Here is a 27819-nt window from a genome sequence, read left to right on the forward strand (position 1 = left end):
CAGAGCTGTTTAATTGTACCTATCCCTGATGAGAATGTGAGTTCCATAAGGGTTAGGAATAATATCTTTCATCTACTTCCTCTGCTTCTTGTACTTCCTGTTTAAATTACTGGCTGGCACATGGCCATGCTCTACTCTTCAGAACATAATCCACTTGCATATGTATTTTTAAGTATTTAGGTCTTATTATACCAAAAATGAATATTTTGAATTGTTATTCTTATTCAGCATTGAGTTGCCCCGTCTCTATCCCCTTTACTCCCTTGATGTTAATTCCTACTTTTTGTCTATAGTTATCTTCTTCTGTTTATAAAAATCTCAGGAAATAAATGAACAGGTAAAGAAATGAAGTGTTAAAAAATAAGTAGGTTTATTCTTCATCTATATCCAGTTGTTTAGAAGAAATCTCCACTTGCATGTCCTTTAAGCATTCAAATTCAACATATGAAAACTCATTTTATGACCCACCTCCCCACCACATAAAAATATCACCCAGTCCACAAATCAGTCAAACCAAGAATTTCGGGGTCATCCCTTTCCCTCACTTGCCACTTTAATTAGAGTTCAGTGTGTGAAAGTAGCGCCCACCCATCAGACTAAGGCAGTCTTGTGGGCTTTCTTCATTTCAATCATTTAAACCACTGTGGTGGACTTTTTCTCTCCCCTTGTTTTTATTTAAAAAGAAGTAGAGGAAACATCCTTACGCAGTGCTTTTTAAATGAAGTGACTTGTCAAGTCAGAGGCTGTGGCAGTAATCTGAAATGCAGTAAATTTAGCGACTCTCACTTGCACTGACAGCCTGTCATGCGCTTGAAACGTAAATAGCAGTGGAGACAAATCGCTGCTGTTTTCTTATTAAGCGTTGGCCCACTGGCCTGGTAACGTAGCCTTCCAGGAGCGCCTGGGCCCAGCCTGGGAGGGCGAATGCTTTCCAGAGCAGGCGCAAGCTGCCTCCCAGTCTCTCCCACTCCACCTCTCCAGTGTACCCGCTACGCTGTAGCCAGGACCCTCACTCCCACTGCAATACATCTGCTTCACAGAGAGGCTGAAAAACCCCAGCCAGGATTGACGGGTGCTGGTCCCCAAACTGAACGTTGATGGGGTAATTCCTAATTCATACACTTTGGTCAAAAAGCAAGAAACAAATTGCCAGGCTCCGTACCTGCTTAAACTATATTATCTTTTTTTTTTCCATTTTCATCTTATTCACTGGGTTTTTATTTTTTAATTATTTTCTTAATTGAAATATAGTTGATTTACAATGTTATGTTAGTTTCTGCTCTTCAGCAAAGTGATTCAGTTATATACATATATATATACTATCTTTTTTACATTCTTTTCCACTATGGGTTATCACAGTATATTGAATATAGTTTCCTGTGCTCTACAGTAGGACCTTGTTGTTTATCCATTCTACATATAACAGTTTGCATCTGCTAATGCCAAACTCCCAGTCTATCGCTCCCCTCCCCTCCCTCCCCCTTGGCAACAGCAGATCTGTTCTCTGTGTCTGTGAGTCTGTTAAAGCATTTTCTTTTCTGGCCTACCCCGATCCCTACCCCCTATTTTTCTCTCCGTTACTTGTTTACTGACTCTAAGAAAGAACAGGTCTCTAAACTGGATCGAAAGGTTCTTTCAGCAGTGAGGCTAGCTGAAGGAGTGAGGCTGAGATTTGGGGGTGAGCCCCACTAAGGTCACTGCAACATCAGGCCTGGGATGAAAGGACAGAGGGCCAGATGGGGTCATCACCTGCTTTCTTTTAATTACCTTTCAAAGGCTTCTCGGCAGCCACAAAATTATGCCCAGCAATCCTTGCACAGTGCAGTTGCCCTGCTGAGTTTAACACATTCACTTACAAAATGCCAATTGATTTATGTGACTCTTGAAAACAGCAACTGCTGCTCTCATCTCTCTTGATATTTAATCCTCAGCCAAGGCAGAATCGCTAATGATAGGTCGTGGAAGACCCCTACAGTTCTGATGACAATGGTGGAAGATCTTGTTTGTTGCTGCCTCTGACCAGCAACTCTAATCTCTGCCTCACCCCCTTCTTGGGAAATAGTCTAGAGAACAATCAACACCTGCAGGAATTTTTATATCTATTTTATTCCAAAGGAGTCTACTAGGTATTTGGTGTGGGGGGGTGTTTGTCCAGTTTTACCTCTTTGCCTCTTTTTCCCCTCATCCCAGGATAATAAAAAAGGAGACAGTGAGGGCTTCCCTGGTGGCGCAGTGGTTGAGGGTCCGCCTGCCGATGCAGGCGACACGGGTTCATGCCCCGGTCCGGGAAGATCCCACATGCTGTGGAGCGGCTGTGCCCGTGAGCCACGGCCACTGAGCCTGCGTGTCCGGAGCCTGTGCTCCGCAACGGGGGAGGACACAACAGTGAGAGGCCCGCGTACCGCAAAAAAAAAAAAAAAAAAAAAAAAAAAGAAGACGACAGTGATTCCTTGCTTTATGACATGATGCTACATCATACAAATGTTCTGTAGTCCCTACTATGGTGGCTTGAATTACTACCAATGTATATATTCCATGTTTAATCTACATTTAGCCCTAGTCTTTTGGCAGCTCCATATTTTTGAGTGCCTATGAAATGCACTCCCCGGGATATTTCAACCTGATACCAACCATGTCAAGAATGAAACTCATTATCTTCACTCCAAAATAAGCACTCTATCCTGATTTTCCGAATGGTACAAACTGCATTCAAACCCAGGAAGTCACTAGCTTTCAACCTACATGCTGTATTTAGGACACATTTCTTTATACCCAAAAAAACTCAGGTGGACTACAAGAGACCCCAGGGCAGGTGAGGGTCCAAGGATGTGCACACATTCCCTTCTCCTGCCCTCATAGACGTTGCCACTCTTTCCCACTGAGCCTAGACTCTGCCTCAGCATCCTTCTCAATGTCATGCTCCAGGTAGCCACTGCCAATTAGTCAGGGTTGATGATGACTATTTGACAACCTTGTAGAGCCATCTCCGCTTTCACAGCAGTTCACAGGGCAGCTTATTAAAATACATGTTGGGACTCAGTGCCAAGAAACTGGCACCAAGAGTAAATGGTGTTGATATACAAAGGACTTTAAACAAATAAAATTTCCATGGAATTCCATGCTTACACACCCTGTTTTCTCAAGAAAGGAAGTAAGGAAAGATGGAAGAAAGCTTAAAACAATTTTTTTAAAAATTTTGTTTATTTATTTAATTTATTTTTTGGCTGCATTGGGTCTTCGTCGCTGTGCACAGGCTTTCTCTAGTTTCGGTGAGGAGGGTCTACCCTTTGTTATGGTGTGCGGGCTTCTCATTGCAGTGGCTTCTCTTGTTGCAGAGCACAGGCTCTAGGCATGTGGGCTTCAGTAGTTGCAGCACACAGGCTCAGTAGTTGCAGCACACAGGCTCAGTAGTTGCAGCACGTGGGCTCTACAGCACAGGCTCAGTAGTTGTGGCACATGGGCTTAGTTGCTCCGCGGCATGTGGGATCTTCCTGGACCAGGGATCGAACCCAGGTCCCCCACATTAGCAGTCGGATTCGTAACCACTGCGCCCCCAGGGAAGTCCCAAATTATTTTTTTAAATGTCATTTTACTCAATACCTTATGGGAGCCAGAAGGCTCCACTGTGTCTTCACTGGGATGCAGAGATACTGAACATAGCAAATCCAGAATCTTCACACCACCCCTCACACACTAGCCTATGTCCTGCTGTCATATCACGCTGCTTATTTCTCCTGAATGTGGAGAAGTCTATTTCAGGCAGGATAACCAAATTGCCACACCCTTGTACAATTTGCCGGCTCTGATTCTCTCCACTTGTGTTTTTCAACTTCCTGAAATTTCACTCCTCCCAGTAAGTCTTTCCTAATATAAGTGCATGCTACACTGTTCCTGTAGCTCCTTTGCTGTTTGTTGGCATTCATGTGCAACCATCATTTTATATTGCTTTTGGAGGGACCTCTATAAAAAAGTGAGTGAGTCTAAACTTTTAAATACCAGCTTTTTTCTCAGGTATTGCTCTATTTATTTCTCTTGATGAGGAAATTAAGTAGACAAATCTTATAAAAGCTGAAGGCTGCCTTTTTTACTTTCTTTGTGTATAACTGAGCTACACTGTTTTGGAAATTCCCCAAGTGTCCCATTCTCAACCTCACATGTATATTCAGAAGACAGAAATAGAGCAGATTCTGAGAGCTAAGAATTCAGCTAACTAGGATCTCTACTAATAAAAATAGTCATGCTTAGTTGGGAAAATGGGCTGCAAAAGTCAACAGACCTGGTTTAAACCTCTGCTCTTCCTTAATATCATTATAAACTCAGGCAAGTTCCTTAAAGGTCCTCTCTAAACCTGGATTCCTCATCTTAATGGTATTGTGAATTAAATAAGATAATGTCTGAGTCATTTAGCAAAGGACCGAGTTTGTGTTTATTAAGTGGTAACTCCTTCCACCCTTCCTCTGCAAAATTTCTCGAGCGCTCCAGCATCCAGCATCTTGCTGAGCACTAGGGGTACAATGATGAGCAAAACCAGATGTGGTCCCTACAATGGAAGGTTAGCTGCCATCGATAGCGTTCCCCTTCAGAGACTAAACATAGGGGCTCTTGATTCCAAACCTCGCCATCTACAAGGGCAGAACGGTTTCTGAAAACTGACACCAAGTAGGGGATAATGGTTAAGTATGAGTACAATAACAAAATGCCATGGCCCAGGACTGAAAAGGATGTGTGGATGGCATCTTCCGGTTGGATGCCGAGCTCAAACTGTCAGCTAGCTGACTTTTTTTTTTTTTTTCTTGCGGTACGCGGGCGTCTCACTGTGGTGGCCTCTCCCGTTGCGGAGCACAGCCTCCTCGGACGCGCAGGCTCAGCGGCCATGGCTCACGGGCCCAGCCGCTCTGCGGCATGTGGGATCTTCCCGGACTGGGGCACGAACCCGTGTCCCCTGCATCAGCAGGCGGACTCTCAACCACTACGCCACCAGGGAAACCCCACCTAGCTGACTTTTTGCATGTGAAAGCAAAAACACAAACCGTAATGAATTGGATCTTTCTGGATGCCAGGACGTTCTTCATTTGGCCCATATTCATTCATAGAGCCAAAGCCAGTTGTGAATCCTTCCTGGCATTGTGCTTGCCTCTGATTTCTGGGTACTAAATACACCCTTTGGGGCTACAGAAGGCATGGGGCCAATTTGCATAATCCACACCCTGTTGTCTTACTATTCAAATAGGGAACATTTCTACAGCAGAGTAACCAATCCCCTCCCTTCCATGTAGGCTCAAATATCTTAATAGTCAAATGCCTCTGTCTCTAGAGAATTCTCTATTATAATCATCCTCATTGTATCACTTCTCTCAGTCTTTTCCCCCTCATTCTTTTCAATACATTGCTCTCCCCTGTGTCTCCTTATTCTCCTGTGATTTCTGCTCTTACAACTGTGTCCACTGCTTACCCCTTCCTTCTTTCAATCATGGATCATTTACTACTCTTCACCCCTCCCTTGATGGGTGATGAGAGGTGGGGATGAGAAGCGGTTTCCACTTTTGGACAGAAAAGTTGTCAAACACTAAAGGGTCTCTCAGGTGGGATATGACACCGAGAAACAAAAACTTCAAAGGATCTAGAGAGAGACATGGCTGGAAATATAAAAAGTACCTCATCACAAGTATTTTTTCTAGATTTCTTGTGTTTCTTTCTCTCTTCCTTTTTTTAGCATGTCTGTACAGAACGTGATGTGCAAAAAAAGTAGGGAAAGCAAAAACAGGAACAGGTGAATATGTCCTTAGGCTAAAAAAAAAAAAAAAAGAACGAAAACATGAAATGTACTGTAAGAACAGAAACTTGTTACAGTATTTGAAATTAGCATAGGAAACTTCAAATGGCATCATTGATTTGCGATCCTTTTTTCTTTTTATTTTTCAAGGTAGAAGTTCATAGCTGGCTTTTTCTCACCCTCTTCACCCGTCTTTCCGACCACAGACTCACAAACACACACATACATACATATATAGCCTACAAGACAAGTGCCACTTCTTTGCTTTTCATTCATCTGTATATGTGTTTGTATTTATAGCCAGTGTGTTTACAGTCACTTATAAAATATTCAAATTTAGGTGAGTAAAGGGAATGTCAACCCTGTTTAAAACCCATGCTCCCTTCTGTAAAAGGATGATCTACAAAGACATTATAAGACTCTTCTCAGAATAGTGGAGAAAAAATGCTTCATCTATTTCCTAATATATAAGAATCCTTGGGATTCTACTTTAAAGTCATAAAACACTCAAATTTAACAAGTTTTCTAAATTTCATTTCCTGGATCTCAGATAAAGGAAAAGAAAGACAGATATCATAATGATTATTAGGATAGCAGTCTTTTTTTTTTTTTTTTTAATTCCAAATAGGGTGTTGGATGTCATACCCTGGAGAATTTTCAAGAATAAGCCTGCTGTGTTTAGTGAGCAAATATTTGGGTGTTAGTGAATTGACATGTTGTTTCCTAAAAGTTAGAGTGAATGGTTATATGTAAATAAATAGCTGTTTGTATGTATGCGTGTGGTTGGGGGAAGGAGGCGGCAGTGGGAGAGAGAGAGAGGAGGAAGAAGGAAAGAATGGGACAAAGAGAGAGAGAGACACGAAGGAAAGGCATTTAATTTCAAATGGCTGCTTGCTTCCAGATGCCTCGTTAACCTTGGAAATCTAAATAAATCGACATCTTGGATGTGAACTCTACAGGTTTCACCAAAGCACGGTCCTCTGAAGGCACTGCACTCAGGAGGTGGCACCTGGCATACTTTAATTGGCGTTATTCCTGGCTGATTTGCCTCTACATCAGGGAACACAGAAGAGAACACTTTCCTCTTGCCACTAGCTCGAGGCCCTTCTTTCTGACTTATGAAGAAATATTAAAAGAACTAATATGTAGAACTTGAGTAAACAGTGGCTAAGAGGCGATATGTTAATTATGTGAAGAGTTTGAAACGTGCATACACTTAGGAGGATGAGAAATTATTTAGCCTGGTAGCTGAATATTGCCAGGAGACACAAAAGCACAGTAAGCAAAGGGAGATTTAAACTAAACACTAGATCCCAGAACAAATATAACACTCGGCGACGTGAGCAAGCTTGTGGAAACAGGTTGAGATGTTTAAGATACCAAAATATTGAAATTTGCATTTCAGGTAAACATTTAAATAAGGGCAGAAAATAATAGATAGGAACAAGAGAAGGGCCCACGTTAGCCATACGGCTTTATGCCACCAGAGAATTTACCAACAGGTTGAATGTCAGATTCTGGCCTAAAAGTCTTCTCTTGAGAGAGTATAGGGAGATGGTGACAGGATCCCTGGGTTGAGAACAGCTAGTCAGAGGGAACTGAAAGAATGGAGAATAGGTGCCCTGATGTGGACAGATACATGGGAGCCAAGGGAGAGGAGCAAGAGGACCCGAATGCATTTTAAAATTCTGCGACTCAGGGGCTTCCCTGGTGGTGCAGTGGTTGGGCGTCCACCTGCCGATGCAGGGGACACGGGTTCGTGCACCGGTCCGGGAAGATCCCACATGCCGCGGAGCGGCTGGGCCCGTGAGCCATGGCCGCTGAGCCTGCGCGTCCTGAGCCTGTGCTCTGCAACGGGAGAGGCCACAACAGTGAGAGGCCCGCGTACCGCAAAAAAAAAAAAAAAAAAAATTCTGCGACTCAAGATTAACGTGGTGTATTCCATGCCTTGAAACAAGAAACTGCAGTTGATTAGATGAAAGGAATGGCGTTGTGCCCATTTCCATCTGGGGCTCTGCTGGTGTCTGTACACCTTTTCCTGAAATAATAAATCTGCATAGCAGATACATTCTCAGGGCATGGCCAGAGATGCCCCGCCCAGCATTTCCACAGCAGAGGACTCAGCACACCCGTCCTTCCCCAGTAAAAGGGTGTTTTGTTAGGATCATTAAAAGGGAGAGGATTTATACGCCAGCTTCGATTACAGAAAGAACAGAAGGTACAGAAAGTACCTTTCAATACTTGGTTCTCTTAAGCTAGATGATGTGTTGAATCTGACTCTAGTTTTTGCTTGTGTTTCTTAATTCAGTTCAGCTAACTCAGCAAACAGTTGTTGAGTAATGAATCTGTTCCAAGCCCTGTGCTGTGCACGGGGATATTGCAAGACACAGTCCCCGAGGAATTTATAGTCTGGTTCTTTGACTTTCTAGCAGCACAAAAGTATCCCTTTCCTCTCAGATCACTGTGGATTAATGAGGAATGCTCAAGTGAACCAGGAGAGATAATGTGTTGTGAGTGAAGTCTCCTGTGGGTGCAAGAAAAATAGACTAGCTTCCTGGCACTTCTTGTGCCAGGATAAGAGTTTCAAATGAAGGGTCCAAGAGATAAAGGAAGAATGACAAGGGCCCAGAGGTATTGTTTAATATTTTAAATTTTTGTCAAGATTGTTGGATGAGGGAAGACCGGCTAGTTTCTTTTACCTATATTTGGTTTGCATCTTGAAACTCCCCTGCTTTAGTGAACCAACTGTGCACATTGTATGCTGGAGACAAAGGTGGCCATCAGCGTGCAGGAGAGCTAGCATGGGAGAAACAAAAATGACCTTTCTGCCTTATGGGTAGGGCATTTAATGGAAAACTCCCCCTTCATCCCCATGTAGTATTGGGGGAAATTCTTCCTAGAGACGTGAGATTGAAAATTCATCCCACGAAGATTTGTTTTATTATCTGCTTATCGGGAAAAAATGAGACGATGAATACCTACATTGGTATTCATGTAAGAATCCGAGGTCCCAAACCCAATAAATATTACTTTATTTTCTCTAGTTCATCTTAATGTCTACTCTCACAGGTGCCAGCTTCCCAAATGGGTAGGGCCTTGGTTGTTGCTAAAAAATCATCATTCCCATGCCTGGAACTGGTTTATACCTTTCAGAAATTCAAAATGCAAGGTAGGGATCCATTACCCAGCCTTTCTAGGTATTTCATGGGAAGTGAAAAGAATTCAGGGTTACTAGCCATCTCTAAGAAGATTATACTCCTTCTCCCTTTCTTCTACTAACAACGCTGTACCTACCTAGCAATAAGGTTGATGGATGCAGGAGCAGGGCAGGGCAGAAATCCTAAACCATTCTGAATTCATCTTTTACTCATTTTCCATCATAATCCACCATTATTCTCAAAATCAATAATGCTGTCTTACTGTAAATCCCACCTTTGCACTCCAGATTTTTAATGAGCTTTATCCTATTTTGGCCTGCAGTTGTCAATGTTGCCATTTGTCTTCAGGGTATTTATATTTAACTAGAAGATTCTTAGCATCACTTCGTTGGCATGACTCTCAGTTCATAGCTGCAAGTATGCTGGAAAGGTCTTTTTTTCTCCTCCAAGTCCAAAGTCTTCCCAGCTAACCCAGTAAAGTGGACTATTACCCTTTCTAAGATTTCTGTTTTCTTTCCTACCACATTCTACTTCTGTAGCATGAGAAGTTGGGTCTGACTACTTGCATGAGTGTGGAGAAGAAAAAAGGTGAAAACACAGGCAGGAAATAAGATGGCCTATTATAAGTAATATGCAGCTCTACCCTTACAGACTAATTCTAAAAAGTTTTCAGTAGAAGCATGTGCTAGATAACGTGCAGGACTCCAAACCAAATAATTATAACTATTGCCTTTTTGTTGTTGGGATTTCAGAGTTTCCTCAAACTAGTGTTAGTGACAATTAACAGAAGACTTGAAGCTTGGAGTATTCCTGACAGTTGCGTTACAGAATGTTATCAAAGAGGCCCTAGGTTCGGGCTTCCCTGGTGGCGCAGTGGTTGAGAGTCTGCCTGCTGATGCAGGAGACATGGGTTCGTGCCCCGGTCCGGGAGGATCCCACGTGCCGCGGAGCGGCTGGGCCTGTGAGCCACGGCCACTGAGCCTGCGTGTCCGGAGCCTGTGCTCTGCAATGGGAGAGACCACAACAGAGAGAGGCCCACATACCACAAAAAAAAAAAAAAAAGAGGCCTTAGGTTCTATTGGGAGCCTAGTTAACAGACTGAGTTGACATATTTAGGCAGTGAATTTGTCTCTGTGCTGGCTGGCTGTTATGTTGATTTGGCCATCAGGCAATTTCCAGAAAAGGAAAACAGCTTGTGGCATGTGAACAGAGCTATTAATTGGTACCATTTAGTGTAGGATGACCAGGAGCAAGTTTTCTTCATGGTGGCAGGACTGTGTTATTTAGCACCCTTCCAGCTGCTCTGGCCTAACCCCACAGCAGTGGGGTTTGTAACTTGAGGGTGAGGGAAGTTGAATTTAGCTGATGTCTATAGGCCTTTCTGGCCAAGCTCTTCCCTGCTCTGTCCCCTTTCCTCTTCACTTTCTCTTTCCCCTTTTTCTCCCCCCCCCCACTCTCCACCTCCATGCCTCCATTTCCTCTCTCTCTCTCTCTCTCTCCAGAAATAAAGTCTTTTAATCAGGGGAATTAAACAAGCCTGCCTATCTTGACATTTCTTTATGAAAATGGAGACATTTTTGTGCAACTTTCTAAAAAGGGCCTCCAGACCCCTAATCCCAACTGGTTAAGCCAATCATATTTAGCTCCCTAGCCCTCCCACGTGACAAAATGTGCCATCAGCAGCACAATCTCTTGGATCTGGTCCAAGGCCTGAAAGTTTCATTGGTGATGTAGTTTGACACTGAACAAGGAAACCATAACTATAAGACAGGGTTTCGAACATGACCTTCGTGAAGAGAACTCCACATAATCTGGGGGAGAAGAGTGACAGTTTCTCAAAGGGAAGCCATGTGTCCTAATAGCAACTTTAGTTGAAAGAGTGCTTTGAAGCATGGTCTAATCGATGATTCAGCACTTCAATGGCTGCCCTTCTGACCCCTTTACAACTTGCATGCCCCTCGCCGTGACTCCCACTTTGCTTTAAACCTTTAGCCAGTGACAGATGAGCGTGATGTATAAACACTCCAGCTTCTTGATTCTTGGTCAGCACAGCTTTGAAGTGGGACCTGTGCTGTGCCCAGAGCTCCCTGAGGGATTGAGCTGGGTTGCCATCTGTGGGATGAGACCTGGTGTTGCACCCCAGCTTGGCTCCTTTCTCTGCCAGATCCCATTTTCCCACTCCCCTACCAGTTTTTCCTGAGAACATTTCCTTCCTTAATCATCTTCAAATGACTTTTTGTCTTGGAGTCTGCTTCTATAGAACCTGACCTCAGACAAAGAACATTGTCAAATTATTGAAAAGCCATGTGGATCTATTGCTTCTCAAAAGAAAAAAAGAGGTGATCTCCTGCATATTTTAAACTTAAAAAAAAAAATCGTGCAAACCTTTGTTTTACAGGAAGAGAATTTGAAGGAGAAGAAGAATATCTGGAGATCCTCGGCATCACCAGAGAGCAGTCAGGCAAATATGAGTGCAAAGCTGCCAATGAGGTCTCCTCGGCGGATGTCAAACAAGTCAAGGTCACTGTGAACTGTGAGTATGGCAGGAGCCAGCAGGTGCCATGTGCCCAGGGCCCACCTCCACCTCCAGCGAGCTCTAAAGAGCCTATATCAAAAGAACATTGCATTTCAAGCAGATGCTCCTCTAGTCAGGGATGCACATTTGTACACTGGACATATCCAAGGGCAGGACTTGGCCCTTGAATTTGATAAATCAACTGTACCAACTCTAAATATAACCTATAATGCATTTAACAATACGCTCTGTCTTTTACTTAGACTACAGAATTAAGAAAACATGATCAGACCACACTAGCACTTTAGGCAATCATCACTCTTCTAGTCTTTGTGGAGACCAAGGTCATACCACTTTGGAAAAAAACAACAACTCGTGACTGCTTTAACTGGAATTTCCACCTTAATGTATTGTTTGTCAGAAGAGAATAATTCGAGACCATATTTTATCCTCCACTATTGAACTAATTGGCCTTGGGAACAAATTTAAGCCACTGTGGTCAGATACCATGTGTCCCCGGTGGCTACGAGGGATACCTGATAAGTTAATATTGGTTATCTATTTGTCCCAAAATATGGGCATTAGAAAGGAAGATTTCACTAAGATACATCGGTAAGTGGGCAAACTTTGAACTTCTCAGATGAAAGGATCCTTAGATGTAGTTCAAAAGGATGGGGGGCAGGGGCGGATCCATATGATGTGTCACCCAGCAAAGGAATAAAGAGAATTCATTTACCTTGTTCAGTGAGGAGTGACTGTCCACATGATTCAAATTCAGGTTCCACATCACATAATTGTGGCTAGTGACAGGGATAAAAGGATATCCTGACAGTTCTTCCTTCCTGTGTGTTTAACACAAATACACACACAAATACACACTCCACACATATACTCACGTGTGCACATATAACATACATACACACATGCACAAAGGCGCACAGACACACATGCACATACATCTTAACCCATGTTTCAAAATATGCTTTGGATGGTTGTAAGTTACTTTCCATTATTTTAAGCCTTCCATGTAGTTAAACTGTGTGCCAGTGATACTGTATAAAGTCCCTAACAAGGTAGATATAATTGACTCCATTTTAAAGTTTGAAACACTAGAGCCCTAGGAGGTATAATTGGCTTTCCAAAATGACACAGAAAGCAAGAGTAAGAAAAGGGATGCAGACTCCAGCCTGTTTGATTCTAAAGCCCATGCTCTCAGGAGAAAGAGAAAGAGAAGTTTTCAATTCTTCGTACCTACTATGTGCAGCACTGATTAAGGGATTTACATTTGTCATTTAATCCTCACAGTAAACTCATGAGATCATCTTTAGTCTGACTTTAAAAATTTGGAAACTGAGGCGCAAAGAGCTGAGGAAACTTGACTTAAGTGACCCGGTCAATGCTGGACTGCACTATTTCCTGTGGTCTTGCTCCAGCCTGGCAGCCTTCTGAAACAGAAGGCGAAATCCCCTTCACACCCGACCTAGAAGAATCTAACAGATAGGATTCTGCTGTAGCATTTATGGCACTCATTTCCAAGAACAAGGGGATGCATTTGATGAGATCCGATGTGCTTTTATCCTGAAGTGCGATTTTTTAAGTAATAGAGTTTTGAAATGCCAGTATTACTATTCTTTTCCAGTTCTGGGTGTGTTTCAAAGACACGTTAATGATCCCAGTGTTATAAAATGCTTTAGGACCTTTTTTTCACATGAAAGGCAATTTCTCTCGGTGTTTATATAAGTTTATAATTAGGTTAGTTAGCTTTTTTTAATGTACACACAGCTGTGCCATCATCTACCACCTCTTCTCTGACTTTCGGAGTTAAGATTTTATTTTCTCTTAATCGACCTTCATCTTCATTAGATTTCTGAAAGTCCGATCATGGAGTACATAGAAAATATTTATGCTTCCATTGTGTGAAACATCAAAGCGGTCCGCATTGCAGATGGTTCCCAAGATCAAAGCCAGCCGCCTGGGTCCTATTATTATTAGCACAATTATTTTGACATTGCTCCTTCTTGACTGTCCCCAAAGTGTAACTTAGAACAGAAGAAAATACTGATAATTTTCAAGAAAAGCCTTTTATAAAAATGTGAGCTTTTCCTCACGATGAGTGAACCACAGAAGAATATGGACAGAGACTCAAGATTCTAAAATGACGTCATAACAAATTACATAGAAAACTCTAATGAGCTTAGTCAGACAGTCTGTTCTAACCAGCAGCATCTAGCACATACCTGACCTTGTAAAAATTGCTCAGTAAATGTTTACTGAATGAATAGGTGAAAGACTAACAGATAAACTCTGCTCTTGTAACATTTCTCCAAACTTTGCAAATTGATGTATGCCACAAATCAGGAAGCATGTTCTAAATCAATGCCCTTTGGAATCACCTTTTTATCAACACTTCATAAGCTTTGTTTCTATTATATTAAAAGAACTAGCCATTGCACCTGTTGTCCTATTCAAACAATTCACCCTACTTAAATGTAATTGTATCAAGTAGATGTAGTCTCCAAGATTAAATTATAGAACCAGGTCTGGCCAGCAAAGCTCATGCAAACTGAGAAATTTCCAGTTTGTCACTTCATATAAGCCTGCCTGCTATGAAAGTGCCCCATTATTTAAGCTGATTCCTCTTCCTTTTCAAGACACAAGGTTTGGAATTAGGTCAGGGGATCAGGATGGCTAAGATAATTAATGGCTGAATAGATTATCATAATGAACAGATCCACAATACCACTAAAAAAAAAAAAAAAAAAAAAAAAAATCCCAGTGCTGGTTATTTTCTCCTGCTAGCATCTCATTGACTCATTTACTCATTTGCTGACAGATATTTGTCCCAGGGCACTGAGAAGCTAGAGCAGTAAACAAGAGAGATAGAACAGTTCTTCCTGTTTAGCTTACAAGCTGGATTCTACAGTCTCTCCTTTTTATTTCTCTTGGGTAATCCTTCTCCACAGTTGGTCTACAGTACTGTGCATAGCCATTTGACGTGAAAAATCTATTTTCTAAGTGGTAGGATGCCCTGGAGCTTACAGAAGCTAAATTATTGACCCGAAATCTCTTCAACTAAATAAGCTTAGTAAAATTTTGTACAATAGGCAGGACTTCTGTTTTCTTGTATCTTACAGGATGTTGCTAATTTCTTCCAGATTCCAGCCCTAGGAACAAGTGTCCTTTCATTTACAGGTTCTAGGTGTAATCCCTCAATTTCAGTTCTCACAGTGCATTAAAAGTAGCTACTTCTGGCTTTGTCTCATTCTAGTGCCCAGTATCCCAAGGATAATGTCTAGTGCATAGTAAGTGTTCAGTTAGTGAGGACTTAATTTTATTTGGACTCTTCTTATACTGGACACTTTTCCTATTCCTGGAGAAATTCTCCTCAAAAGCTGCCCCCAGCTCTCAAGCCTGCCCCCAAACCCCACTGATCAGCTAATATTCCTGCCTTCAGCTTTCCCACAGCTCTCTGTCCAACTAGGTTCACATTGTCACGCTTTATTACTTGTTCTCCTCTTCTCATCTCCCTTTCAACTCAGCTCTGCCTCCACCCTGGTGTCCAGAGCTAACCAACCCAACATATATGCTGAGGGACATGGGACTCTGGCATTTCTAAAGCTTGCCCTTACGTTTGAGAGCCATTTATTTAGAGGAAGCAGAAGTTACCTACCATAGATTCCACAGTTGGGACTGGAGACATCTGTCGTCTCCAGATAATATTACTGCATTTTAACTGGACTTTTCAGTACTTTGATTCCAAAATCACCTTGAGGAAAATAATGGCTCAATATGGAACCAAACTGGCTACGTTCTCTAACTATTCATGACTACACCTCTCCATTCTCCATGCCAACCTTTAGATTACTCTTACATCTTTATTGATGATATCAATAAAGACACATGCTAATGTTTATGAATCTATTATGGGATCATCAGAGGAACTATTCAATAAGAATCCAGAGTGCTGCGATTTGCTACTATAACTTTGCAATGTGTACAAGAACCATCATTTTCTGAGTATCTCCAGAGTACCAAGACTCTATTAGAAATTTTGTATGATTCACCGTAATCATCGCACCAACAGTGGCCAACCAAGGAAAGAGGCATATGGGGCCCAGCCTGCCTCCGTAGGAGGAGTATTTACTTTATCACTAACATCGTTCGGTATGTTTGGTTTAGTATTGCTGGTACATGGTGATTTTTTTTTAAAAGACAACTTTTAGTTAGGTTTATTATTGTTTTTAAATTCTCTGGATACAATGCCTTTCTTATTGCCTGTGTTCTCTGCCTCCACCCCGTCGGTCCACCATCACACACTAACCCAGGAGATAATCAAATCATCTCCGTGCAGAGGACAAAAGAAAGCTCAGAGAATGTAAGTATTCTCTGCCACAAAAATCAAAGAACCTGTGAGTGGGAGAGTTGAAACTCTGCCCAGGTCTAATCCCAAAGCCCTCTTTCCTTCCAAGATACCATGTGAGTAATAGTAATAAAAATAATAAATGTAATCACTTCAGGTGTTAAATGTGCTCTGATATATGAGATTTCATTTGATCTTTATATCAAACCTGTGAGACAGGTAGGCAAGGCCTTATCACCTACATTCAAAGGTGAGGGACTCCAAGAAGTTAACATGTCACCTTCAAGAGGTGACAACGTTAAGTGGCACAGGCAAAAATTGAGCCCACATCTCCTGATTTCTAATATGGGTTCATATCCACTATGCCAGTGCATGTTGTGCCATCTTGGGTACCTTTCAATAGAAATACGTAATATTTGCCTTTTAAACTACCAGCATACTCCCCTAAATGTTGTTTTCCCTTATTAGGAATTAATTTCTCTCTAAAGGAGCTCACTCAAATGGAAACACAGGGAGATTCAGAGCATGGGCTTCAGAACATGGGTTCCAATATAGACTCCGTCAAGTGCTGGCTATGTAAATTTGCACATTTACTAACCCTCTGCAAACCGGTCTTCTCATTCATAATATGGGGTTAATAATCCTTGTTTCCTAGGGTTACCGTTTGGATGAAAAGAATAAATAAAGCCTAGTAGAGTGCTGACACATGGTAAATGTCTCTATATTGAATCTTTTATTAAGAATTTTTTCCTTTATACTATTATTCCAAACATTAGGAAGAGTAAATGAATGATATTCTGTTTGCTAGGCCACTGTCATTGTTATCCTATTCATTCTAACTGAAAGAGTCTTATTTTTGGTGATATAAGAAGAAAGCCCTTACTATTTTCAGAACCCAGAATTTTAAAGTAATAAGAACTGGAAGAGTCCTCTGACAATTGTAAGCTATTGCAAAGTCATGTAAAGAATAACAATGGACCTCTGTATAGCATTTTTATTAAGCCACATTTTAATTATAACCATATTTTGAGCAAGGACATCTATTATTTTAACTCTACTAGGCATGCCACAATACGATTTATAATAACTTTTCTTAGCCTCACCTATGCAGAATTCATTACAAATGAATTTTGAAATGTTCATTCCAATAAGCTGTGGGACAGACCTGCACCACTGTGTCATTTGAGAAATACTGGAAATAATGAACTCTTCATACATTTATCATTATCTGTGACTATACCTTGGGACGAGAAACTCCCCAGATTTTCAAGGAGAGGAGCAGGTGTTTGGTCTTTGTAATTGACCAGTGTCATCCTGCCCCAAGATCAATGCATTTGAACGTGTTCAACCCTAGCTCACTGTCATCCTTCCCATGCTGTCATCTCTGAGACACTAATAAATAGTACTACTTAGTTATTCAGGTTCTGAACAAAATGAGAAATAAGTAAAGGAGACATATACGAGGCCCAGTTGCCCCCATTGTTAGAGATCAAGATGATTAGAGGTAGCAGCTTAGTGTGGCCAACCTACCTTCCCAATCATGCAGCCCTGGACGGGGGCAGGCCTGCCCACATGAGAGCAGGAAGGAAAGAGCCCACGTAAGACATCAGTGTGGAGAAGCAGAGGAGAACCTCTGCTCCCCGACAGAAGTTTGGTCCCAGGAAGAAAAGGGAGAGTTGAAGCAAACAAACCGAGTTTGCTCTTCCCTAATTTTTCAGTTAGAAAAATCACCCCCTGGGTTCCAGAGCAAGGAGGTTTAATAAATAACCTCCCACCACATAGAAGGAAGCATCTAGAGTGAGGAAGAACTCACCCATAAAACTGTACAGCTGGGACTTGTGTTCCTGGTCCCATGGCGGAAGGACTAGAAGACCTCCACCATGGATTATTACGTTGAGGTGCCCCAACTATGAGCCCCAGAGGTAGAGGTGGTGGAAAATGTGGAGTCTGGCCCAGATTGGACCTGGTTTAGCAAAGTGGTAGTTATTATTAAGGATTTGTCAGTCTTAAGCGTGCGGCTCCAGAAACTCACAAACACTGTTTAAAACTCATTTTACAAATTGAACAAACCAATTGAATCACAAGCAAGATCATCACTCTGGCCAACATGCTACAGATTGTAGAGTGGCAGTTTAAGAGCCTAGCCTAATACAGTGAAGAGGTGAAGACGGGAAACTAACATTTATTCAGTGGATGGCATCACTTAGATGCCCACGCTGGAAACATGGGTGTGATCCTTGACACTCCTCCTTCTTTCCCTCACTGTTCACACCTAATCTTGTCGATTCTGAGGCTCATATCTCTCAATCTCAAATCTGTTCATTCCCTTCCAGCTCCTTTATCAAAGACCTAGTGCAGGCTATCTCTGGGTTCCTTCAGCAGTCTCCAAATGGACCTCCCTGACTCTGGTTCCAGCATTTTATAGATGAGGAAATTGAGACACTGTGACTCTAGACAAAGTACTGAGCTCTCTAATGATGAATGATAGTGAAGGACATAGACTGGATTTGAGCTCAGGTCTATCAAACTTTAAATCCAAGTTCTCAACCTCTACTCCATACCCCATCTCTATACAAATAGCTCCCCCATCCACACCACTACCACTAATCATTGCATTAACCATTGAACTAATGTGCTCTAATGATCTATATAACCAATCATAGAATGAAAGGATTTAAAATGGAAACTTGGTGATCATTTTAAGCTAACTTCTTCTTTTAAAGGATGAGAAAGAAAAAGCTCAAACTGGTACAGACACTTGTCCAGGCCACAATTCTGGTTAATAGTCAAAATCAGACCTATGGTGTGCTGTTTCTGACTTCTAATCCTGACTCCCAACCCATGTATTAGATAAATGAGTTACAATTTTGAATTTAGCAATTTAAGGGTTAAGGGCTAAAGGAGTTATGGGTATAAAAATACACTTGGGTCCTAATGCTACCAACTGCCCATTTGTGAAGAATGGGCCATTTTGACTAGAACTGGTTTGGTGTGGGGGTTTTTTGCAGGGGGTGGCCACGCCGTGAGGCATGCGGGATCTTACTTCCCCGACCAGGGAATGAACCCGTGCCCCCTGCAGTGGAAGCACAGAGTCTTACCCACTGGACTGCCAGGGAAGTCCCCTAGAATTGGTATTTTTTAAGTTGGAAGGGATGCTATATAGATCGTTAATGTGTGGTTCCTTCATTTTATAAATAATAAAACCAAGGCTCAGAAAGATAAAGTGTGTGATGGGAAGTCCACACAACCAAACAGAAACTAAATTCCAGCGCTCCTAGTTTCCAGTCGAGGGTTCTTTCCACTCATCTTCTTGCCTTTTTCCGTCTAAACAAAAATGAGCAGCTAAGTCTAAAGCAAAGCAGCCACCCACTCCGGCTCACGTTTACACACGGGCTGGTGGTGTTATTCAAATGTACTCTAACTCCCCTTCTCTGGGACAGTGATTTAAAGATGTCCAAACTGATGTGAAAATTAAATGGGGGAGAAAATTGCAGACTAACCTGATGATGCTTTTGTACATCCTTTTTAACTAGGAGGATCCAGGTCTTCTACAGGTAGAAAACTTGGAAAATAACTTTTGAATATGAAGACAAAAACCCGAAAATAAGTGAGCTGAACCAGGTGCTGAAGAGCAGAGATGTCAATGAATTTCGTATATTAGAGTTCACTTCACTAATTTACCTAAATAAGCTTTTTCCTTTATAAAATATAAACAGATGGTTTGGGTCTATTCTGTCCATGTACACACAGCCAAGTTGCTGTTTTCTGGCAAATAACCTTTGGACAGAAGTCTTTTTCTCCTTGAGGGTCCATAACCTGCACAGACACAGCATCATCAAGCCCAAAGCTCAAGTTTACCATCGTCGCTCAGTCCTGTGGACCTGGAAACACTTGTTCCACTTTCCATGGGATTGTTTGAAAGAATCACGGCAAATTAGAATGTGTTTCTGAGCTCATTTCAAGCCCATTACAGTTTTATAGACTCAGTCCTAAGCAGAAAAAAAATCGTGTACAACTACCAGAGAGAGCAGAAGACTGGTACCCCAGGAAGGTGTTTATGCACCACGATAGACTTCAAACTGCACCCTCACACATAAAAGCAAAATTGACCTGGGTCATAGCAGTAAGGGAGCACAGAGGAGGGAAACAAGTATAGCAATCATCTGACATTAGTTTTTTTCCTGGATTGCTGCTACAATATCAGGCTAAGCCTGGCTGAGAGGACTTCAGTTCTCTATTATTTTCATCAGCTTTCTTACTGCCATCTCCAAAGGTAGCAATAATAATAATGATAACGATGATGGTGAAAAAGAAAAGTGCTCCAATTATACACTTAAAATCCCAAGTCCTTTAGCATTACCACTCAATTTATGAAAAGCAATAAAACTATGCAAGCATTATAACCTATGATTGGAATAACGAATGGTCTATTGGAAGAGGGAAAAAGATATCCTAGGTTTCATTTCCATAAAGCCCCGTTAAGTGTCCCGTTTAAGTAAACCAAGTCTACAGTTTCATGAATCTCTTATTTCTATTTAGTTTTCTAGTGATCCGTGCCATTCAGCGGATCACATAATTCTTGTAAATGGAGCTTTAAGACCATTCCTGTCCTGCCTCTCTGCAATCAAATTGTCCTTCCTAATTCCTTCTTGTGTGGAAACTCTGGAGCACCGTCCAAAGTTCATGTAAGCTGTGTATCTGTCCTTCCTACAGATCCTCCCACTATCACGGAATCCAAGAGCAACGAAGCCACCACCGGGCGGAAAGCTTCTCTCAAATGTGAGGCCTCGGCAGTGCCTGCACCTGACTTTGAGTGGTACCGGGATGACACCAGGTATGTGCCAAACCTGCTGCACCTCCACTGCTCCGCCAGGTCTCCCCTGCTCAACAAGGGAAACCAGAAGCCCTAATGACAAAGCCAAGTCCGGCTGTAATTAGGTAGGCCTATCCGATTAGACTCTTTATTTTCCAAGGTTTTTTACCAAGTGCTTTGGGGCTGTAGCTCTTTTTTTTTTTTTTTTTTTTTTTCTGCGGTACGCGGGCCTTTCACTGTTGTAGTCTCTCCCGTTGCGGAGCACAGGCTCCGGACGCGCAGGCTCAGCGGCCATGGCTCACTGACCCAGCCGCTCCGCGGCACGTGGGATCCTCCCGGACCGGGGCACAAACCCGTGTCCCCCGCATCGGCAGGCAGACTCTCAACCACTGCGCCAACAGGGAAGCCCCGGAGCTGTAGCTCTTAAACCGAACCCCAAAGCACTCAGGTTACGTGCATAGGGTGAGGCAGGTGGTTCGGGGGTAGTGTCCACCTGTGTGTCTTTCTCTCCTAGAGCAGAAACCAAAGCCTGATGAAACTCATCCATTCCCGAGTCTTCTGCATCAATGGACTTTGATTCTGATACTATGGGATTGCATGATTAAAATGAAGAATTGAGCAGTAACAAGCTCTACCTACTCCCTTTCTCTCCTTTTTCGCCAGTATAATGAAAAAGAAATTACTATGCCAAGTCTTCATCAGTGTTTCTCTTTGCTCTTCTGTCTTTGAACCCTTAGGATAAACAGTGCCAATGGCCTTGAGATTAAGAGCACGGAGGGCCAGTCCTCCCTGACGGTGACCAACGTCACTGAGGAGCACTATGGCAACTACACCTGCGTGGCTGCCAACAATCTGGGGGTCACCAACGCCAGCCTCGTACTTTTCAGTAAGTATGCCAAAGCAGGGAGCTGCCTGGGAGACCAAGTTGATGGAGTTCTCCTGTGGAAAACTCGAAAATCATTCCCATATCTTTTAAAGGTAAACTTAAACAAAAATCAGTGTATAGCCACTGAAACAAAAACACAGGTTCACAATCCCTCTGCGTAAAATGAGTTTTACAAGTGAATACCTCTCCTCTCTATTCCCTGGTGTACTTTGGATAACTGTCTTGTTTTTTTGTTTGTTTATTTAGTTTAGTTGTTTTGTTTTGTTTTTTTTTCCTGGTTGGTTAAACTGTAAGAATATTCAGAGAACAAAAATCTCTTTGGTGATGGTCTCTTTAAGGAGCAGAGACGGTGTAAGATCGTGGAAAGTGAATGGCACTTAAAAAATGGCAGTGATGGGAGTGATTGAAGGAGAAATATTCAGTGAGGATGGATAAGGTGCTGGGAGAAGGGAGAGGCTGTAAAAAGAAAGTGTATTTTTAACAACACAAGAGGAAGAGTGGAATGAATGATTAAAACATAATATAAAATCTAAGGGAAGAAAAACATTGCAGAAAGGTTTCCATATGACAGCAGGAAACATTACTTGTCTATTTTTGGAAGAGAGATGGGATGGTGAGAGAGAGGACCAAAGCTGCTTCTGCTGAAGACCAAAGAAGGTCCTCAAGGCAGACTAAGGAAGGACAAGTGATTTTAAGTTATTGGTATTAATAAGAAAGCCCACCTTAGAGCCTTTCCCTTGAGCGGCATGTCGTAGTCAGATACCTGACCCCCTGCCTTGTTGGTCCGGCAGCTATGAGCACAGAGTCAAATGCCTCCTGAGAAACAGAAGTACGATGGGTGAGATCAGGGGAAATGATGGCACGTAGAATAGGAAAGTGTTTATCAGAATAAGTAAAACAAACAAAAGTGTTAGCACGTGCTGGGCTAGACAGTTCATTTGGACTAAAAGAGAAAGTCCAACAAATTTATTATTTTGAAATAATAAGCCACTAGGAATTTATTTGTTTTTTTTTTTTTTTTCTGCACAGGCTGAATTGGAAAATTTAGAAATACTATGACCAGGATAAATGTCTCCATCTTGCTTTATTCAGTTTAGATGAGCCTTCAAGAGAAAAGTTTTTAGGAGAAAAATCAATTTAAATGATAGTTCCCTCAAAACATAGTATTAAAGCCATTTTACAACTGCTCAAGATCCAATCCACTTATTTAAAAAAAACACCACAAACTATTCTAAATTTGGCCTTCAGTTTCTCATTCATAACTCCCGTTGACTTCAGTCTGTAAGTGTGATGGGATACAGCTATGCTACAAATGCTGCATCAATATGAAGTTTAAAATTCATATCCCTGTTTACTTGTCTCCAAAGACCAAACATCAGTGTTCTTTACTTAAGCTAGATACGTCGATATCTCAAAACACTTGAGAAGATATTTATTAAGAAATGTACTTACCTGTTTCGTTCCTGACGTTAGGGATTCCATACACAGCAGGGAAAATAGCCTCGACTATGAATTTGAGATTCCCACAAATCTAAGGTGAGCTGATTAAGTAGAACAACATACACTTAACAAGAGGTTTTGTAGGGATTGGAAAAGAGAAAATGGGATAATTGGATTAGTTAGAGAAAGTGAGTAACTATAAATTTGCATTAAAGTATGCAAATTTTCTTTTCTTGTTATCCCACCCAGAAAAAGGACTGTGCTAATGACATTTTTCAAATAATAAATACAATGATACCTGTAGACTGAGAGAGAGGATGGGGAAGAAGGATAGAAGGATGGAATAGGCTCTATGATAGCCTATTTTTCACAGGTGTGAAAGGAAGAAAGAGAGAGAGAGAGAGAAAGGGAGGAAGAGGGGGAAAGGAAACATTTGAGGAAGAGAGGAAGAGCATGGACTAGGTCAAAAATAATAGAGATACTGCTGGTCTGCTGGTGGTGATGAAAGGTAATCTCAAGCCCTGAAATACCTTGGTCCTAATCACAAAAGTCCTCTTAAAGTACGCAACCCAGTAAGACTAAGAAATGTCAAGAATCTTATAGAACTTCTGTTTGTAAACTAAGAATCAAGAAATTGGGCAAGTATATCATGGTCATATTGCCCTTGATGATTTCATAGAAGTTACCCTTATTATACCTCTGAGAAGAGTACAGGGCCATGATTAACGATGTGCTACTTCGCTGGGCCCTCTTCGAGGCAGCCCGCACTGGCACCAGCTCTGCACAGCACAGCAGGCAGAGGAGAGGAAGCACGTGCCTCAGCGTTCGGCTTAGAATTGATTTCCCACCTGATGGGAAAGTTAGGAGGCGTAATACCCACAGAAGAATAGAACACAAAAGGTCACTGGGCTTTGAGGGGAAAAGAAGCTATTAAAATTGTCAAACATTAGTGAATCTACTGTCATCCTGTTTCTTCGACATTTTAAGGAGGAAGCTCTGCTCCTTGTGTAACAGGAATGGCAATTCCACCACAACTGCCTTGCCACCATGATTTGGGTTTGGGAGATGTGTAGTTACAGCCTTCATAGCTGGATCTTTAAGAACAAGGCTCTATGGTAACCAATTTACACAGGTAAAAGGTTGGCAGGAGAGCGCACACAAGGGAGAGGAAGAGAAAAACATGAAGAAAAAGAAAGTACGTGTGTGAGCAGATTGCCCATCACTTAGATTCAAAGTAGATGGGTTTATTGGGAAGAAGGAAGACACTGCTGGTGGCGGTACTTTTCCACAGAACAGGGTCAGGAGGGGAGAGATGCTTGGGAGGGGCGGCCGTGGCCAGCACCCGTGACAGAGAGCATTATGTGGGCAGCAGGATGCTCTGCTGACCCAGCCGGTCCAAAGCAGACGAGCCAGCTGGTGAGCTGCTGCCAGCCAGAGGCAGCAGCAGGTAGAAACCCAGAGCCGGAGCCCCTGAAGAGTTCATGATTATCCATCTTCACGGGTGCATCAGCACATTTTCCATGTCCACCGCAGTGACGTGCTGACTTTGTACAGTGTCAGTTTGCGGTCACTGATACATCTTGTCCTCCATCACATACATACATATGCTTCTTCACTCTCTATTCAAATATTATCTTCAAAGGGGTCAAAATGGGGGCTTCCCTCGTGGCGCAGTGGTTGGGAGTCCGCCTGCCGATGCAGGGGACACGGGTTCGTGCCCCGGTCCGGGAATATCCCACATGCCGTGGAGCGGCTGGGCCCATGAGCCGTGGCCCCTGAGCTTGCGCGTCCAGAGCCTGTGCTCAGCAACGGGAGAGGCCACAACAGTGAGAGGCCCGCGAACCCAAAAAAAAAAAAAAAAAAAAAAAAAAAAAAGGTGTCAAAATAATTGAATGAGAGTGCAAGAATACCTTGTATTCATAGTCATTTTTCCTAAGCCAATGGAAGCATTCCTTTCTCATTTGTCTTGTCCTCCACACATTCTAGTATTCTGTTTAAGGATCCATTCCCTTAGCCTATATATCCAAGTAATGCCTTTTATATCTTTTTTTCATCCTTGGCAAAGTGTTACATTATATCATTTCTCTGTACACATTAATCCATGGTACAATGTATACAGTCAAGGATTCCGCTCCTTAGTTTTTGTAAGATGTGGGAATATGTATCACATGGGTGAAGACTTGGACTTCTGCATTGTCAGCATGTGTAACGTAACAGAGTCCGTGTATCCACACTGGTGACTGCACGGCATCCGCAAAGGAAACCTTATCTTGTTTTATTGCTTGCACTGAGTTATTTTTAAAGCAACAGGTAAGGAGGAAGAATAAGGGAGATGATTTTAACGTCATCACTTCTTATCAAGTGAGTATGTACAAGGTACTCTGCACATGTGCCAAACACTTAACATACGTGATCTCATTTAATCATCAGGACAGCCTTATTAGACACTCGTATTTCTCCATTATACAAAGAGGTTAAGTAACTAGTGCAACTAAGTAAGGCTGCTGGGATTTAAATTCAGGTAATCTCCTTCCAGAGTCCAGGCTGTAAACCAACACGTTATCTAGATTTGTATATGTAGGGAAAATGTTAGGAGATGTATCTTTGGTAGTTTGGAGGTGAAAAGACATCTAACTTCTTTCTCCTTTTTTCACTTAATGAAATTTTTCACTGACTAAATATTGTTATATTCCTTCCCACCGAGGGGCACTACTTCCACCACCTCCCCCATCCATTTCCATTAACCCTCACCAGGCTGAGTCCACTAGATTAGTGAGACCATTGGTTCATCTTTGGCACACTGAGATTTTGAGCAGAGAGTCCAGCCTACTGCTCAGCTTTTGACCCTAGGCATGTCAAAAGAAGGCATCCGTGGGCTTCCCTGGTGGCGCAGTGGTTGAGAGTCCGCCTGCCGATGCAGGGGACACGGGTTCGTGCCCCGGTCCGGGAAGATCCCACATGCCGTGGAGCGGCTGGGCCCGTGAGCCATGGCCGTTCAGCCTGCGTATCTGGAGCCTGTGCTCCGCAACGGGAGAAGCCACACAGTGAGAGGCCCACATACCGCAAAAAAAAAAATATACACCACGTGATGGTGCTAGTTAAGACTTGGCAAAGCCTCTTAACCAGCTACTACTGGATGCCGTGTAATAAAGCAGTTCGAGCAGCTATTTGAACACTATCTATATGTAGTTTGAAAGCCCTCCTTATGAGGGCTCTCTGTGGATACAGTAGGAAATAGATGGGCACCAGAACTAGTTTTAGATTTAAGAGTAGGCATTGAATACACCTACTTCCAGAGAGACCATTGACCATATCCAATACCCACTGGAAAATAAAAGAAAATCATATCTAAGTTAATAAATTACCTCTCTCTGTACACCCTCCTCTCAACCCCAGCTTTTGTCATTTAGGTGCTTTTAATTCAGAGGGGTTTCTTTCAAAGTGTTAACTCCAGTTTAACTGTTTTTTATGGTGTCCGAGCAGAACCAGTCAATAACACCCTCCACCCCATTTAGCAGATAAGAAACCAAACCTCAGACTTAAGACTTACCAAGAGCCACAGCAGATCGTATTGAGGTAAACCTTGCATTCCGTTCTTAAAACCTCCCAATCAATTGATAAGCTGTGTTGACCTCCTCAAATACTAGCAGGAAAAAGACAGAGCACATAGCACCAAGGTTCCTGCTCTCCCCTACGTTTAAATGTTAAAAGTCAGAGATTTCTTTTTCACTTTAAGTGGTATTTACTTCACTTTACACTCTTACAGGAGCCCATAAACCCTGGCATAAACTACAAAATACAGCGAAATGATGGTGGAAGAATAAGGATAAAAAGCTAGGATGGGGAAGCATCTAAGAAATGATAAGCCAGTAGGATGAAATTAAGAGAACGAGAATAACTAATGGGGTGTGATGGGGCTAAGATGATAACAGGGTGGGAAATCATTGAAGAGGCAATGAGAGGGGGGTGGATGAGATGTTTAGCAATATAAATGGTCTTGTCGAAATGAGGGCAGAGTGCATTTACCCAGCTGTGAACAGTGTGATGAGAAAATATTAAGCTGAGTCATTTAAACATTCTGAATAATAATTGTAATAAGAATAAAATAAGATAGATATAGTATAATATGGGACAGTGGTCTCCAGCTGCTCTATAAATGCTGAAAGCAGTTTAGCTATTTATTTTCAAAGCTGGAAACTTAATACCAAATAACCAGTTGGAGATTTAAAACATTTTTCTCCTTGACACTGTGTAACTAAGACACAGTTCTTCACTGTGCCATTATTGACTTGTTCCATCTTAATGCACTTAGAAAACTTTGGCATTTAAGCCACACCTTTCATCCAAGAAAGGAAAGCTCACTCTTCAAGGAGACTGGGTTTTCTTAGTGTCCAGATGTATTGAGTGCCCAAATTCCAGGCAAAATCTACCCTTCTAAGCTTATGACACGAGATGGCAGGCAGATCAGATTTGAATGTGCACATATGCTTTTCTTTTTATGGTTTTGATTTTTGTTGATTTTCATTTATCACTGGTCTTTATCTAACCAAGCTGCTAGGAGGAATGCAGAAAAGTATTAGGATTACGTTACATTATAGGGTTTGGGGGTAGCAAGTAACGCATCCTATCCCTAATGCAACATTCTATCTTTCTGAAAGAGCCCCGGAGGAGGATTTAGAGTTAAACCTGGGTTTTGATGAGACAAGTAGAGGACACCTTAAAGCCTGAACTCTTTCAGCATATTCAATCTATGGTCAGTAGCTTGGGGATGGGACTGCGAGCGACTCATAAGCTGAGACTCTAGCATTTAAAAGAAAAGCACGTCTTACTGCTGAACAGGATGTGTCATCAAGCAAATCTGACTGGTGATCAAA

The 27819-nt window shown here is 42.2% G+C and overlaps 1 protein-coding gene across 2 annotated transcripts in view; it reads left to right on the forward strand.

Annotated features, from left to right (window-relative positions):
• Positions 1-27819, forward strand: part of LSAMP (limbic system associated membrane protein) — a 647085-nt gene that overhangs the window by 586149 nt on the left and 33117 nt on the right. For both annotated transcript variants that reach the window (XM_032631422.1, XM_032631424.1), the window contains exons 4-6: positions 11330-11464; positions 20520-20640; positions 21357-21505. In XM_032631422.1, the coding sequence (XP_032487313.1) occupies positions 11330-11464; positions 20520-20640; positions 21357-21505 (405 nt within the window). The remainder of the gene's footprint in view (positions 1-11329; positions 11465-20519; positions 20641-21356; positions 21506-27819) is intronic.

This window comes from Phocoena sinus, chromosome 4 (assembly GCF_008692025.1).
Source record: "Phocoena sinus isolate mPhoSin1 chromosome 4, mPhoSin1.pri, whole genome shotgun sequence".
Lineage (NCBI taxonomy): Eukaryota > Metazoa > Chordata > Mammalia > Artiodactyla > Phocoenidae > Phocoena > Phocoena sinus.